The sequence below is a fragment of the Aphanomyces invadans genome (genome assembly GCF_000520115.1).
Source record: "Aphanomyces invadans strain NJM9701 unplaced genomic scaffold supercont1.8, whole genome shotgun sequence".
NCBI classification, from domain to species: domain Eukaryota; phylum Oomycota; class Saprolegniomycetes; order Saprolegniales; family Verrucalvaceae; genus Aphanomyces; species Aphanomyces invadans.
In genome coordinates, this window is record NW_008580153.1 from 614416 (window position 1) to 630127 (window position 15712).

Consider the following 15712-nt stretch of genomic DNA (forward strand, 5'->3'; position numbering starts at 1 on the left):
AGAAATTTGTATGGAATGGCTAATAATATATTTTCCGAATCCAAGTAGAATCTGTATTTTGATAGGCCACTCCATTCAGGATCCCACCAATCAAACTTCGGGACGATCTTTCAAGCCCGCGACGAAGATCACCATCTGGATGATGGAGACAAAGCCAACAGAGACCGATGCGACCAAGGTACAGCAGCGAGCAACGAAGCATGTCCAGACTGCGACAACGAAGAAGCATGCGCTCACTCGAACGGAAGTATTCAACGTCTTGCAAGTACGACAACAACATCTCTATCTGTCGGTGGGATTGGGAAACGTGACCGCCGGAGTAGGAATGCTTCTCCCCCGAAACCACGACTCAGTGCAAGATCCTGGGGTTTCGCTTAGCTGGATTAGCTCCGTCGTGTATCACCACTGAAGTTTGGCAGCTCATTCTAGACGCTGCAGTCAAGGAGCTTGCCGGAGCTGCGGCACAGGGGACTGCACTCGTGTTGCTTCACTCAATTCCTGTGTTTGACGTGCTTCCGCTAACCCTCACGTTGGGCTTTCTTCAGCAGCAAGACCTAGAGCCTCTCAAGAAGATTCAGGCAATTTTTAGTCACGAGTCGGTCGACGTACGGTGTGTGGCGCTTGCCACGTTTTGCCGCGTGAGCATCAACTGCACAAAGGTCTTGTTCGCTCGAGGACTGACCCGGTTCCCTTTTGAGTCGAACGAAGCTCGCATTGTCGCTCAACAGGACGTCACGTCGATTCTGACGGACATATGGAAATTGACACTCCAAGCCGCTGAGGTCGAGTCCCCCGAGGTCGCGGCTGTGGCGTTCGCAAGTCTCTCGCATCTCTTCAGTCGCAGCCATGCCATCCGCAGTCTCTCCAGCCACCACGTATGTCATATACACTTTGTCATCGATACAAAGGACATTTCAGTTCGGATTACCATGTCATAGCCGCGCCAGGAAAGCGGGTTAGACGAACTGGTTGCGTGGATATTTCCGCAAGCGTTCCCCCGGTTTGACGTACTCAAGGCAAACGCGCAAACGCTTCCGACGGAGTCACATCTCCACGCGATGAAGTGGCTGAGTATGGTAGCGTACATGATGATGCAGAAGAGTGGGGCATGCACCCCTGGGATCGCAATCGCAATGATGGAACTGGATGCTGTCGCCCTCGGTACGACTCGAGCCGAGCCATCCTCGTGAACAATTCTTCCTGTGCCCACGGTTTCGTTGTTATGACCATAGAAGACCAAGATGCGAAGACAACAGTCAAAGTGCGTGCTGATCTAGTCGCCGCCGACATGGTCGAGTCGTGGTGTCTCCCAGCATACGTGTACGATCAGCAGTGCCGCAACATGGGGTGGTGTGTTGAGAGTGTTGTAGAAATGCATCGCTGACGCAAGCGTTTTCCATTTGCGAAGCCATTGCAATCGTGATGCAACATCCTTTGCAGCACTACAACCAGTGGAAATGGTCGTCGGTCCTCATTACAAGGCTCACGGCCATCATCCACTCGTCGACAATGGCACGGCAACGCCAAGATGTCATTCGAATCCAATTGCTGCTCCTGGACGCGACCAACACGTTTGATTTTGCCAATGTCGTCGGGTCCACCATCGATTCGATCGCCGCGCTCGACAACGTGACGTAAGTCCCCCGTTGCTCCATCTCTTGTCCCGTGAGGGTTTTGGCTTTCAAACAATCGCACGCCGAATGCAATTGTCACTTTTCCTCGATGCAGAACTCGAGTCGGCTTGATGTACGACCTCTGTCAAGCCATGCTCGTTCGCGTGTGCCGCAAGCGCCAGTTTCCACTACTGCAGTCGATCTGCACGAGCTCGTGTTTCCACGGCTTGCCTTTGGGGCAGGTAAGGATGCTCTCACGCGAACGAAAAGTTGACGCCTTGACCATCCATGCTGTGTAGGCGAAAGGCAAGACGAATGCGGCGTATGAAACATTCAGATCGCTCGTCGAAGCGCTACTCTTCTGCACGCATGCAAATGTACCCCACGCCCGCCTCGTGGTGCTGCAACAGTTCGTGGCTGTGCTCGCCAATAAGTCCACGACGGACCTCCGCAACGCCACGCTTGTTTTGTTTACAGCGCTTTTAACACAGCTGTGCCAGGACAGCTGCGCTGCGCCGCCGGTGCTCGATTTCCTCCACAACGTCGTGCTGCCCTTGGCGCCGAAAGTCCCATCGGCCAACGTTCGCGTGCAATTGTACTGGCTCGGGCTCAAATTCGTGTCGTCAACACAGCTTCCCATCATGTCGTGGGTCGAAACCGAGTTGCTGGGTCTTCTATCGTCCAAGGTAATACTATCTCGCACGTACTCCGTTTACGCGGCCCACGAAATGCCGTAGGACGGGTCAGGACGGCCCTCCACAACCTACGACGACGGGATTTTGGGCGGTGGCACCAAGAACGTTCGCACGGTCGATGCACACTTGATCCCTCGATTCAATGCTCTCCTTCTGTGCCTTCGATGGCTGTTGGCCAAGGACGGGTCACTCAAGCAACGTGCAGTGCAGGTGCTGGCCCACGTGCGCACCCAAAACAATTTCCACCGCTTCGTTTCGGACACGTACGACTTGAACGGATTGTGCGGCCAAGTTGCTATGGCTCCTGCATTCCTTTGACTGAGTCAAAAGCTTGAGCTGTTGACCGCCGTGACAACGACACAACGTGAGCGTAGTGCAGTCGAAACGATTGAAGAGATCACAGGCATGGCGCGTCGGGAGCGGTTCGGCTTCTCGTCGGCGTTTGTCCTACCTGGCTTGTTTTCTCCAGCGTCGCTCTTCCCATCTCGATCTATGGGTACGAGGTCGCCGAGGACCACGACGGTCGCAACGTGAGTTCACTTGGTCGTAGACATGCCACAGCAAGCGCCAGTCAAGTGGAAAGAAGAAGTCGAGACGGTTGTGTCGGGATCATGTGACCCGCTGTGCCTCAAAATCTCGTACCGGGAGCCGGACGACCACCCCGAGGAAATCGCGCTTTGTGTGACGTGTTGTAATGTGACCAACGTCCCGTGGAGCGATTTCTCGTACGAAACTCGAGAGAGCGTTTGGAAGGTCATCGTTCAAATTGCTGGGGTAGGATCGGGGTTGGCGTCAAAGGCGCAGTCAAGCTTGTCGACACGTCCAACAATATGCACATTCGTGCAACGGGCGAAGTCAAACCCCACGGCATGTTCAAGTCCGAGAAACTCTTTCGCTTTCTCCGGTTTTCCCGCGCCGAGTTTTTGTTTCGCTTGGTCGTCGAGCCATCTTCCCGTACGTCCTCCCGCCCTAGATGAGAGAGGTGTGAAGTGGTAGCCGCCACCACTTCGTAGCGGAGATGCCGCCGACAAGCATGGGCCTCTCGAATCCGTACTACATTCCGTTTGACGCGATGTTTACGTTGCCGGACCCGACCCTCTGGACAGCGCCATACTTTCAAGCGTCATGGCAAAGGTGAGGCGCAGTTTCGACCAAGCACACGGATGTGTCTGGCTGACGGAATCCGACGCAGTGCGGATGCGAACAAGATATACAAAATCCAGGCCACCCAAGGCAAAAAAATGGTGCCTAACCACCACGTCAAAGTCGCGTTTGTTGCCGACGCGAGCATGGATACCCCATTTCTCGTCCACGTACGTTCGAGTGGTCCATTTTGTGCCCCACCACATTTACAGCAAGGAATGGTCATGGCGGTAGATGTCTTTCGTGACGTGGACCAAGTGGAACGAGTGCGTATGCGCGACCATTTCATGCTGTCTCGACACAACCTCTCGGGTGTGGAAAGGCTCGCTCGAGGTGCGATCGACCCACGGCGTTGTCGACGAAGTTGACAAAGCGCCTCGGGATCTTTTGGACGTGCTGGTCCCATCGACGACCTTTGACTTGATCGAAGACAACATTGTCGAACGTCCCGTGGCATGTGTGAGCCCACGTCACCGTACGTTTTGTTTGATTCTATCTTGTGCAAGGCGGGGACTTCTCCATCAACACTCGATCGTCTCAAGCTGTGAAACGACGTAGAAATCGTGAAACGAGCTGTCAGTGTCGGTGTGATGGCCAAGGACAGCGCGACGTCGACTCCCACCGCCACGCGCCGCGCGCTCATGACCTTTTTTGGAGGCAAATAGCTTCGAAACATCCACGTTTCCGCATGCACATGTTAATAACACGATCGATCTCAACGACTCGCCATGGCCTGCGCTGTATACCGCATCCCAACATTCGCAAACGATTTCTTCTTTTCTGCCGCCAGCGCTTGGCGCAGTGCAAGCGTCTCGGTCCGATCACGCCAGTAGGCCTACCATAATCCAACATTGAAGCAACTCGTTGCGGGAGCTGGACAGCTTCTTGGACGTACTTGCTTGTCGTGGGCCTCTTGCTTCCGCATTTCATTCTCGACAGTGCTGAGCTCGCTGGACGTGAAGACTACACCCCTCGCTTCGAGCACGTCCATCAGCGTCCGCGCCTGGGGGGGGCACAACGTCACCCACGACTCACAATGAAAATGCTTGCTGCTCATACCCAGAGGTCCCTCACAGCGGCATCTTTGGCTGTGATCTCGAGCATCCGTTTGCCCGACGCAGCGTACATAATTAAGGCGGTTTTGCCTGGCCAACACCACAGCCAAAATGACTTTTCGGGAAACGTTTGCATCGTTTGGGATAGAGCCATGGGCTGCAAAGACCGTACCAGTCGGCATGATCTTGGCGACGTGGTCCAAGTGAATCGCTTCGGTGCGAGCAACGTCGGATGGCTCGTCGACCAGTGTCCATTCGAGACTATCCATGCGTGGAGGTCTCAATCGGAACTGAATCGAAAACTGTGTCGTGGACGATGCCTCGGACGGGATTCAAACGGATTTACCGAGTGCCGGTGGCATTGAGGCGGAGAAAGATGCGATCAGTTGTCGGCAGCATGCCAAAGAGCGCCGTGTGGCGGCGGAAGTGGGCGCCTTCCTTTAGTGCTTCTTCCCGCTGGTACGCTTCGTAGCTTGTCATACCGCAGCACATCGAGTTGCCCATGCTGGCCTCAACGTGATGGCAAGGCGAAAGGGCATATCGAACATTTGCTGGGCTCTGTCCGACGGTTCCAATGGGACGACGAGGTAGCCTGTAGAAGACGAGGGGTCAGCCTGTGCAGTCATTCCATTTTCGACAACTTCACCGTCGGTGACTTCACTTGCGTGGCGCCTACGGACGAGGTAGCGGCGGTGGTGTTGTCGTTTCCCTCTGGATTGCAAGGACCTGGCTTGAACGATATCACAATGCGCTATTTCAACGGGACAAAAAGGTCTATCCCATCGAATGCATCTACTTCAAGACAACGACAGCATCCATTAGACTACATGCCGACAATGGGAGACCACGGGCCACCGATGGATTCATTGTCGACGGATGTGCCAGCGGCAACTGGACGGTTGGTTGTTACAGCCATCACAGTCACAATTGCAGTCACAGTCACCGTCGCCGTGGGAATAGGAGTGATCTGTTTTCACAAACCGAGGCCCCACCGACGTACTCAGCGCCTCTCGGAGGACGAAGACGATGTGTTTGTCATGGAGGATGGCTGGCCAAGTTCTTGTAGCGAATCTAACTATTGCAAGTAGACCAAACCAGTCACTCGATTCGCCTACACAAACAATGCAAGAGCCTCGCCATCGGGCATCCTACATGCTTCCGCTCATGCCGCCAGTCGAGTTCACCCCCCCGAGTGCTCTCGGACACCAACGGCCTTAGTGGTTGGAGCATTCGATTTGCTGCAGAGGTGGATCGCACATGTAAGAATTCTGAGAGCCTATTTTTGTAAACTTTTTTTGAATGTAATGCATTGAAAAAATACCTTCGAGTATTAGTATCACATACTTTTCCAAACTTATTTTCGTACATGTGGCAGAATTCGTTGGTGCATTTCCAACGTTGAAGATGGCAGCGCGATGGATCGCCGAGGCGCTCGGGTCGCTCGTCCAGGACACTAAGGACTACATCGTGGCGTCGGTGTGGGCCACTGATGCGCGGGAACCAGACGACGACGACGCCTCTGACGTGCCGGTCAATCTGGTCAACACCCTTGAACCGGGTATTGACTACTCGCCAATTCTGGAAACACTTGCACAAGCAACGCTTCCCGTGGAGTCACCATGTGCTTCACACAAAGACCTTCTCCAGACCATCTCCCTCACTGTCACGAGTCCGTTGCCATTGCCCCTCGCCGATTCTTCCCTTCCACCATCCTACACGATCCACGTCTTCAACCGAATCACGAATGCCCGTGCGAACGTTGCCAAAACCGACGAGGAATTTGAGAAATTGCGATTAGATGTTTGCGCGGCTTTGGCCTATGGGCATGTATGCGATGGCGTTTGTCCGTGGTTCTTCTTCGACCTCCAGTCCAAAACCCCTTCGCAACCCATGTTGGAGTCATGGGGCTTCCACTCACGGTACCATCCAGCTGTGTTGGCGGCGAAGGTCGAGACCCATGAAGGCCTTCTTCATGACCTGATGCAATTTGTTCGATGGCGGCATCGACAAACATGTACGCACGCCACGGAGAGCGTACCTCGCCTCGTTGTGGACTTTATCTTGCGTGACGTGGACAACCCCAAGTTGTATGTTCATCGACCTGCGAAAGGCGGCTCGACAACCAATGCATTGGTCACAGTGCCCCCTTGCATCGTGACATGTGCGCTGTGTACGCAAGCGAAAGAGGTCGCTGACTATGGTGTGACATGCCTCCCATGTGGCCACGTGTTCCACGACGAATGCATCGTGGAGGCTTTGAACCAACAGCTTTCGTGTCCGACGTGTCGTGCAACTGGCGTTGTCACCCCGCCACCGGTGTCCAGGCACGGCGTAGCACCTTCTGCAGCTTGAGGAGTCGCTCTTTGAACCACCTAATGCACGCTGCATGATGAACATCCTACCAACGTCGCAAGAGGGAGTACGGACGAGATCGAGGAAGTGTGGCGTCACCAACGTCCGAAGAAATTGAAATTGACACACCGGATACGCTGCATATTTCCGGATAACACCAATTTTCCGAATCGGATCAAGCATTGTTGCAACGGAGGTCCAAGGATGTTCACGGCGATCGCGGCCGTGTCAACCGAAGACGAGCTCTTTGTGCTCGGCACGTCCTTTGGTGAGGTCAAGTGTGTGCGTTATATGGCATCTGTGGGTGGAAACTCCCATTTCAAGCATATCACGTTTGATGAGAATGCAGCCGATTGGGAAGTCGCAGCGACGGCGTACAGCATCTCGGTAAGCCGCTGTTGCTCCTGGAAATGCCACTCGACGGGTTTGTCTGAAGTGAATGTAGTGTCTGCATGTACATGGCTCGATGGTTGTGCTTGGCGACGGCAACGGCACAGTTGTCTTGCTCGAAGTTGCCACGGGCATGGAAATGCGCCGATACGAGATGGAAGCAGCCGTTGTCAGTGCTACTTGGCACGGTGGCACTTTCGTTCTAGGCGATTTGGTCGGGAATGTGATGGGTGTGGACGAGTACAATGTGCGGTGGACCAAACGTATGGACATTGGGATACCCTCGAATATCATGACCATGGACTCGGTGTCGACAGCAGCCTATGGTAAATTGGTCCTTCTTGCATTCGTTTGATACATTTGTCATCCTAGTGGCGGCACTGGCATCGGTGCGATTGCTGGACTGTGCCGATCAAATTTGCTCATACGTGGCCGTGAGGTACATGGACATATGTGTTAAATTCCGATACCCATGCATTGTCGATAGCTTGGGTCGACCTGAGCTGCTGCTTACGCACTACGGCCACGTCGTTGCCACCGTGCCAGCGCCATCGCGAATTACGTGCGTTTGGAGTTCGAGCGATCAGGAGGCGAAGGCGAGCGAAACCCTAGAATCCACGGTGTTTTGTGGTAGCGATAACGGGTACCTACGATCAAAAGGTTTTCATGGCCATGGGAATGCTCATGGCGATGATGTGATAAGGGTCGTGTACAAGCTCACGACTTTGAAAACGGCCGAAGGGGTATACTCAATCCAGTTGCATCCCATTGTCGAGGTATGTCCTGCTCATGAAGCATGCAGGGGACTCACCAGCACGAACGACCAGGTTGGGTTTCGAGTGACCAAGATCGTCAGTAGTGCATGGCGTCAAGGTAAAAAAGCCAATGAACTGTTTGTGGAGTCTGATACACTTGCATACCAGAGGGAAAGGACGTCGGCAGCTCGAACTTTGCGGTTGTGTGCGGCACAACCTCGACAGAACTAGTTGAATTCGACGTCGTCAAGTTTCGACACGAGAAGCACGAGCCATCCATGAGCTCAACGCCAATTGATGTTGCATGTGTCCGAGGGCACATCTTCGTTCTCTACGATACATCCATCTGCGTGGTGGACGCCGTCTTGGCCGCTGCATCTGCCGTCGGCTTTGCAGCTTGAGCTGATTCTGATGATGTACCTTCGGATAATGCATAATATTATCCGGATATGCGATAGTGTGACCTTTCGGCATTGCAACAAATCGAAGGCGCTGTTCCATCGAGATGGCCAACCTGAAAGCGAGCGAAGACGCATTCCTGAGCTCAGTGGCAAAGCAGCGCATCACGACATACGACGGGAAGTTATGGGAGCTATATGACGTCGGTGACCGCACACTCACGCCGCTGGTGTGCCTTCCTGGCACAATTGGTGGTCCTTTGATCTTCCATCGAGTGATCTCGGCCCTGCAACTAGCTGGGGGATACCGCGTGATTGCGGTATGTCCACACCGACATGCTTTCACTCCACGAAGGCAGATTTATTGCTTCTTCTCAACGTGTAGATTCAACATCCCGTTGTGTGGAACCATCAAGAATGGGTGCACAGCTTTGACCGCCTTCTGGATGCGCTGCACTTGCATTCGGTACCATTACATCCGGTCGGCAAAGTCGCAATGACGTAGCTCGTGCCAGGTTCACATTTATGGCGTTTGTCTCGGCGCATTCCTTGCCCAGGTTAGCATGTCATCCCCACCTCCATCGATCTCACACGAGGCTTGTAGAAGTACTGCGCTGTGTACCCTCGTCGAGTGCTCTCGCTCGCGCTCACAAACGGCTTTTGCAACACCAAAGTATTTGGTGCGAACTCGCCTTGCATTAAAATGTATCGCGTTTCAACTAGTACGCTCGCCATTAAGATCCACGCACATAGGCTCCCGATGCTGCCAACGTTTTGTCTCAAAAAGTACAGCGACCGCCCCAAGCCTACGACTTACCGTTCTTAACGTGTAGATATGTTGTGGGGAACTTTTCCCATGATGGCACGTCTGACGTCGTTCGCGCCACGATGGCGTACATGTCATCCGAGGTGAAGGAAAACTTTGCCGTGCTGTATGAATGGTTGTGTTTTAGCTGGATAGCTTGACGCAACTACAGCTAGCCTCCCGGTTAACTCTTGTCAGTTTGTCGAGTGACCATCTGAACTGGGGCATCAGCATCCCACACACTCGGGTGACGCTCATCGACGTACGTGGAGCTGAACGCACTGATGTGAACATGAATCCTGCCTGGTGGAAGAACGCGTTCGACTCTCCACGAGTTTTGTCTCTCACCATTCATTATGTAGTCCTACGGCGGCAACAACGAGTTCACGACTGAGCTGCGGGAACAAATGTACGAGCGCTACCCAGAAGCGAAGAAGGCACTGATGAAGACCGCGGGGGACTTTCCATACTTGTCGCACGACGACGAAGTCATTCTGCAGCTTCGAGTGTGTATAGCTGTGCTGGCCATGATGTCGTGTTCATGGATGGGTTGTAGGTGCATTTGCGGTCGAATGGTTACAAAGCATGAAGGTTTCGAAACCCCGAAACCCCGAGAAGCCTCTGAAACGGAATAACCTTGCTTAAATGATATTCATTCCTTGGAAATGGATATTCCCCGTTCAATGGATCAAAGGAATTGTTTCCATCCTTCATAGCGTTCCCCCCACCACAGACAGACCAAGATGGCGAAATCCATGGGCTTCAATCCGGCCGCGGGGCTGTCCGGCCTCCTGAAAGAAGGACACAAGCACTTTGAAGGGGTGGATGAGGCCGTTGCGAAGAACATTGACGCCGTCAAGCAGCTCGCAGATATCTCGCGCACATCGCTTGGCCCCAACGGCATGCGAAAACTCGTGATTAACCACTTGGACAAGATTTTTGTCACGTCCGACACGGCCACGATCGTGCAGGAACTGGAAGTTGTTCATCCCGCTGCCAAGATGGTCGTGATGGCGGCCAAGATGCAACAAACCGAGTATGGCGACGCCACCAACTTGGTCGTCAGCATTGCCGGCGAACTGCTCATGCAAGCCGCCGGCCTCTTGCGCATGGGCCTCCATGCGTCTGAAATTGTCACAGGGTACAAGAAAGCTTACGAAAAGGCGCTCGAAATTCTGAACACGTTGGAACTGCACACGATTCGCGATCTGCGCAACCAAGCCGAACTCGAAAAGATCATCCGACCTGTCGTCGGTGCCAAACAATACGGGTACGAAGATGTACTGGCGAAGTTGATCGCAGAAGCTTGCTTGAACGTGTTCCCGAACAAGCCCAAGGCCCCCAAAGTCAACGTGGACAATATCCGCGTGACCAAGATCATGGGCGGCAACGTGTTTGACTCGCGCGTTGTGAAGGGCATGGTTGTCCAGCGCGACACGGAAGGTAGCGTGAAGAAGGCAGAGAGTGCCAAGGTTGCGGTCTTTGGGTGTGGCATCGAAGTGAGCTCGACAGAGGCCAAGTCGACGGTGCTCATCAAGACCGCGGACGAACTGATGAACTACAACAAGGGCGAAGAACAGCGCCTGGACGAAGCGATTCGCGCCATTTCCGAAAGCGGCGCGACCGTCGTGATTGCTGGAGGGTCCATTTCTGAAATGGCGCTGCATTTTCTGGAAAAGTACAACTTGATGTCGATCCGTATCCAAAGCAAGTGGGAGCTGCGCCGGCTGTGCCGCGCCGTGAACGCGACCGCGCTCGTCCGGTTAGGCGCGCCGACCCCCGAAGAGATGGGGTTCTGCGACCACGTAGCGGTCCAAGAAGTCGGGGGCAAGAAGATCACCGTGTTTCGGCAAGATGAAGAGGATGCCAAGATGGCCACCATCATCCTGCGTGCGAGCACAGACAACGTGTTGAACGACCTCGAACGCGCCATTGGTAAGTGTTGTGGTGTCGGGTTTCTTTGCAAAAGACCAGGCGGCTACAGCTCGTGCGTGGGTCCCCTACCACCTCATGCAGTTGGTTGGGCGAGCCCACCATGATGCCCATTTGGCACGGCACCAGCCGCGACATTGACGAAAACGTTGTGTGCATCGAATAGATGATGGTGTGAATACAGTCAAGGCGGCATGCAAAGACGGTCGCTTCGTTGCGGGCGGCGGTGCCACCGAGATTGAAGTGGCCCGTCAAATCGAAGCGTTTGGCAACACAACCCCCGGGCTCGACCAATATGCGATCAAGAAGTTTGCGGAAGCGCTCGAGATTGTTCCTCGAATGCTCGCCGAAAACGCAGGCCAACAAGGCACCCAAGTGATATCATCGTTGTACGCGGCCCATGGTGCGGGCAAGCCCAACGCGGGCGTCGACGTCGAATGCGAGAGCGAGACGGGTGTGGTGGAGAACATGCTGGCGGCGAATGTGGTCGATCATTTGGAAACGAAGAAGGCGGCGCTGCGCCTGGGTGCGGACGCTGCCATTACGGTGCTGCGAGTAGACCAGATTATCATGGCCAAGGCCGCGGGAGGGCCTAAGCCTCGAGGCGCCTAAGTAGACAAGTTAGAGAACCATTGAAGCAGAGTTGACGTCATTACGTGATGACAAACGCGTCGTGCACGATGCTGACCCGCCCATCTATCTCTAGCCCCGTGGCAAGTGGTGCCGTCGACCAGGACCTCCACACGTCGCGCACGAGATGTCGTAAAGATAACATGCTAGAAACCATTCCATCTCGCTGTGAACCACGTCGAGCTCAACGAGGCACTTTGGTCATGGGACGGCGAACCCGATGTGCGGCGGATCTCGAAACGGTGAAACGGCTGGCCGACAAGAGGACGAGATGGGAGCGGGGGCGTCGTTCGAAGTGTTTGCGCCGGGGGAGCTTGAAGGCGAAATGCACGCCATGGACGCCGCCACGTCGTCGTCGAGTTCGTGGGAGATGTTCAAGGCCGGCTACGACACAATCGTACACACGATCATTCGACCGCCGCGGTAGGTGCATCCTTTCTTGCACCATGATGCGTAAGGAAGGTCATGTTCTAGACATGAGTACTCGGAGAGCGTCGCATTAGGCCCTTCACGCTTTGACGCAGACGACGGGACAAAAGTATCACGTTTCGATCTGACGATCTTGACGGCGCAGAATGAAGCATTGCGCTGCAGCGTGTGGGACTGTGACACGGGCCGGGTACTTCCATCTTCTCGATCGAACGCTTGTCATCCGTAGACGAGATAGAATTCGTGCGTGTTGTACTTGCATGGCATCAGCGGGTCGAGAGTCGAAGGGCTTGCGCTCCTGGGGCCAGTGCTGCGTATGGGCCATGCGTTTGCCGCCATGGACTGCCGCGGATCGGGTCTGTCGGACGGGAAATACATTTCGATGGGGCTTACAGGTATACACATCATTCGGGTTGTGCGTCCTGTCGACAACGTCGTAGAGCACGAAGACGCGTGGGTCATGCTCAAGGCTCTGCACAAATTCCGGTGTGGCCAATTTCAGTCGGTGCACATTTGGGGGCGGTGCATGGGGGCGAATGCTGCGTTGATGTTGTTGCAGGGTGGTTCGATTCAAACGATTTCGGTGTGGAGCCCCGTCTTTGAACGCTGCATCGTCATGGTCGTGTGGTGCTGAAACGTAGGCGTCGGTGCCGCTCAAGTCGGTCGACTTGGGCGTCCAAGAGCTGTGTGGAGATGACCTCATGGTGGTCACGTCGTCACAAACGAGTGCCTGTACGTCCCTCGAAACGAAAAGGAATCCTTTGACGCATCGATCGACGTAGATGCGGACGTGGCCGTTGGGGACATGCTCGTGGCTGTCGATGGTCGCGACGTGCGGGGAAAGACCAGTGGGCACGTCTTGTCTCTGCTGGCCGAAGCGTCGCCCGACACGAGAGTTACGTTGTGCGGGCTTCGCCGCGGCCGACCGATTCCGCCATCCACCAGTCGTGGAACCGGCCCGACGTCGTTCATTCCATGGATGGTGCTGGACACAGCATTCATCGACTTGAGTACCGTCCTGCACGACATGGTACGTCTAGCTGCGTGGCATGTCGTCATATTTGGGCCGTAGGTGACAACAGCACAGTCGTCCGATATTGGGTGGCAAATTCCGTCCTTCGTCGTGTCGGCGGGCATCGCGCTGCTTCGGTCGACCATAAAACGAACGGCTGGCTTTGACTTGCATGCCGTCGCCCCGCGGGAGTGCATTTCCAAGGCGATCGTACCTTCCGTGTTTGTGCATGGCATGCAGGACTCGTTTGTGCCCCTTCGCCACAGGTGGGTTGGTCCCGCATGGCCTTCCACGGCGTGGATGAAAAAGATGAAAAGCATGGATGCGTCTCACGCGCGCCATGATGTAGCGAGTCGATCTTGAAAGCATACAATGGAGACAGCAAGACGACACTAGTGTCGTTTCCAGGTAGACTCGCTTCCACCCGTCTCGCTCCATGAACGTCGTCTCGGCGACGTCGGATAGCTCCGTGACGACATGCACCTTAGGCACGCATGATTCGTTGCGATCGCGGGACTTGATCGAATCTGTCTTGACGAAAGCGCACATCCTCAGCCACACGACGTCCTCCGGGCCGCCTACAGACGACGAGCTAGCGATTCGCCGGCAGTTGTTTCCATCAACGGCAGTGTATCCCACGTGGTCCACGCCATCTCAGTCCACATGGAAAGACCAGGTCCGTCCATTTCTTGCTGGGAGCTGTCCAGTTCGACAACGCTCTGGCTGGCTAGCTGCGCATGCAATATGGTTTTCTAACAGGTTTGGCGGTAGGATGCATCGTTAATGGAGACGCCACGCGCTGACGACGCGTCCATTGCGCCATACACGGCGTATGCCACGTCGTATCGGTAGGTGGACGATTGCTAGCCACTTGAAAAGGATGTCGACCGTGGTTGTAGTGAGGCGTCAGCGTCGACAGGTGGCGGGACCCACGTCGAGTACACCATCAGCGTGTTTGCCCCGGGGCATCGCTTCGTCCAGCTATCTCCGAGTGCGCTCAATGTGTTTGGGGCCAAAGAGAAGCTGTCGGAAGGTCGCACAACCCAGGACACGACTTCGCCTGACGACCACGAGATCAAGTCGCTGTGGAAGACATTCACGTCGCAGGCAAAGCGAGCGACAGGTGCATCCTCGTCGTCTCCACATCGCCGGAAGTCTTGGTTTGGACCGTCGTGGCGGCAAAAAGGCGGGGTGACCGCCGAACGCAAACATGAACCCACTGAATGGAGCGACTTGGGAAATGCAAAGGAGGGCAGTGTCGACGACGATGCCAAAGACAACGATGAATCCGATGCGTCGCAGCACCAGGAGGTTCGTGTCATGTCGGTCGTGTCATGAAAAAAGGTTGATGATGGAAATGTCTTGCATCCTCAGGAGTGCACGACGGGAGAAAACGTTTCCGGAGTGGGTGGTGGAGACGACGCTGGCGTCCGTGGGGCAACTTTTCAAGTAGACCGGCGCTACCACGACATCAAGCTGTTGTTGACGAAGCTGAGCGCCCTTCCTGGAGGCCTCCCCAACGAGCTCCAGACCATCCGTACAATTGCTTGCAATTCATGGTTTCATGGACTGAATTACACCGGGTGCGCTAGGATCGAAGCTGGTGTACTCGACAAAGATTGGCTCGGCTCGGTTGGACGAGCGCATCCAGCTACTGAATGCGACGCTGCAAGTGATCTGCTCGTCGGCTGTGCTGTGGAACCACCCTATCGTGCACCAGTTTTTGTGTCTCGACGACGCGTCGACGACTTAATAAATTTACTCGTGTTACCTTGTGGATTGCGAAGGAAATGGGACGTGAGCAAGTGAATGGCTATCGCAATCTCCGAAAGTCCCACGTCAATGGGTTCGCGTCCGACGAGGTGGCGGCACCTTCGTCGGAAGAGCTCTGAACATCTCCTGGATTTGCAGTAGTGCTTTGGGTGTGGATGGTACTTGGACTCGAAAAACTGAAGCGCCGGGTGGGGGATTGCCGAGTGTAGTCCACCGAGCTCCCCGTCGACATGATGCTGCTCCTTCGGGAGTTGTCCAGTGTTGACGGAAAGTTCGCACGAGGTAGACTGAACCGCCGGCGACCAGATGATCCATTGGTGTTGTCATAACTCCCAACAGAGTAGCGCTGCGGTGGCCGGATGCTTGGAGCGGCGACAATGGGTGATTCCAGGAAACTCGTCAGGTTCACCGTTTGAATGGGGCCATGCACGTGTACCGTCGCTCGATCGTTGGGTTCCTGATGTGCTTGTTCTAAATTAGACGGCGGTGGAGAAGGCGATCGAACAATTTCTTCGTCGTCCAAGTCCATATCTTCGTCCGCCTCATCGTCGTCATCGTCGACCAAGATAATTTCGTCGTCTTGAGTGTCGGCTTGCTCTTCATCATCTTCCTCATAGTCCTCGTCGATCCTGTCTGCATATGTTTCGTTCGTTTGCATGTTTCCGTCGTGTATCGGTTGATCGTGGCTGATAGCGTCACCGCGGATAGGGCGGTGTTTCGACCCAAACGG

General features: G+C 54.7%; 8 protein-coding genes across 13 annotated transcripts; 6 read left to right on the forward strand and 2 right to left on the reverse strand.

The window, feature by feature from the left end:
* Positions 1-120: 120 nt before the first annotated feature.
* Positions 121-4175, forward strand: H310_04922 (hypothetical protein). 3 transcript variants are annotated; one of them, XM_008869473.1, is made up of 15 exons: positions 123-265; positions 324-875; positions 939-1161; positions 1233-1320; positions 1371-1634; positions 1729-1855; positions 1913-2299; positions 2351-2571; positions 2683-2804; positions 2859-3033; positions 3087-3262; positions 3322-3442; positions 3501-3621; positions 3686-3926; positions 4010-4175. In XM_008869473.1, exons 1-15 carry the CDS (start codon positions 140-142, stop codon positions 4114-4116), a joined length of 3051 nt encoding a protein of 1016 aa, XP_008867695.1. In that variant the 5' UTR covers positions 123-139; the 3' UTR covers positions 4117-4175. The 3 variants fall into 3 exon arrangements, with proteins under 3 accessions (XP_008867696.1, XP_008867695.1, XP_008867697.1); XM_008869474.1 differs by having other exon boundaries at positions 121-265; positions 3686-4010; XM_008869475.1 differs by having other exon boundaries at positions 3087-3442; positions 3686-4010.
* On the reverse strand, positions 4167-5034 carry H310_04923 (hypothetical protein; the record flags this gene model as incomplete). Its single annotated transcript, XM_008869476.1, has 5 exons — positions 4853-5034; positions 4679-4767; positions 4511-4596; positions 4347-4454; positions 4167-4286 (listed from the first exon to the last, which is right to left on the reverse strand). The coding sequence occupies exons 1-5, from the start codon at positions 5008-5010 to the stop codon at positions 4167-4169; spliced, it is 561 nt and encodes a 186-aa protein (XP_008867698.1). The 5' UTR covers positions 5011-5034.
* An 857-nt stretch (positions 5035-5891) lies between these two features.
* On the forward strand, positions 5892-6905 carry H310_04924 (hypothetical protein). The gene has a single exon (XM_008869477.1). The coding sequence runs from the start codon at positions 5911-5913 to the stop codon at positions 6856-6858; it is 948 nt and encodes a 315-aa protein (XP_008867699.1). The 5' UTR covers positions 5892-5910; the 3' UTR covers positions 6859-6905.
* Positions 6906-7008: 103 nt separating this feature from the next.
* On the forward strand, positions 7009-8460 carry H310_04925 (hypothetical protein). The gene is made up of 7 exons (XM_008869478.1): positions 7009-7245; positions 7304-7574; positions 7621-7687; positions 7736-7891; positions 7952-8024; positions 8076-8121; positions 8172-8460. Exons 1-7 carry the CDS (start codon positions 7063-7065, stop codon positions 8402-8404), a joined length of 1029 nt encoding a protein of 342 aa, XP_008867700.1. The 5' UTR covers positions 7009-7062; the 3' UTR covers positions 8405-8460.
* Positions 8461-8487: 27 nt separating this feature from the next.
* Positions 8488-9884, forward strand: H310_04926 (hypothetical protein). 4 transcript variants are annotated; one of them, XM_008869480.1, is made up of 9 exons: positions 8488-8721; positions 8787-8867; positions 8917-8958; positions 9006-9106; positions 9155-9187; positions 9235-9310; positions 9355-9468; positions 9569-9712; positions 9763-9884. In XM_008869480.1, exons 1-9 carry the CDS (start codon positions 8509-8511, stop codon positions 9793-9795), a joined length of 837 nt encoding a protein of 278 aa, XP_008867702.1. In that variant the 5' UTR covers positions 8488-8508; the 3' UTR covers positions 9796-9884. The 4 variants fall into 4 exon arrangements, with proteins under 4 accessions (XP_008867702.1, XP_008867703.1, XP_008867701.1 ...); XM_008869481.1 differs by having other exon boundaries at positions 9235-9468; XM_008869479.1 differs by having other exon boundaries at positions 9569-9884.
* A 65-nt stretch (positions 9885-9949) lies between these two features.
* Positions 9950-11750, forward strand: H310_04927 (T-complex protein 1, theta subunit; the record flags this gene model as incomplete). The annotated part of the gene is made up of 2 exons (XM_008869483.1): positions 9950-11141; positions 11305-11750. The coding sequence occupies 2 exons, from the start codon at positions 9950-9952 to the stop codon at positions 11748-11750; spliced, it is 1638 nt and encodes a 545-aa protein (XP_008867705.1).
* Positions 11751-11988: 238 nt separating this feature from the next.
* Positions 11989-14962, forward strand: H310_04928 (hypothetical protein; the record flags this gene model as incomplete). The annotated part of the gene is made up of 13 exons (XM_008869484.1): positions 11989-12191; positions 12243-12387; positions 12436-12592; positions 12638-12780; positions 12839-12929; positions 12980-13227; positions 13270-13475; positions 13559-13617; positions 13698-13885; positions 13981-14057; positions 14109-14520; positions 14584-14746; positions 14802-14962. The coding sequence occupies 13 exons, from the start codon at positions 11989-11991 to the stop codon at positions 14960-14962; spliced, it is 2253 nt and encodes a 750-aa protein (XP_008867706.1).
* Positions 14963-15022: 60 nt separating this feature from the next.
* On the reverse strand, positions 15023-15640 carry H310_04929 (hypothetical protein; the record flags this gene model as incomplete). The annotated part of the gene is made up of 1 exon (XM_008869485.1): positions 15023-15640. The coding sequence occupies one exon, from the start codon at positions 15638-15640 to the stop codon at positions 15023-15025; it is 618 nt and encodes a 205-aa protein (XP_008867707.1).
* Positions 15641-15712: the final 72 nt, after the last annotated feature.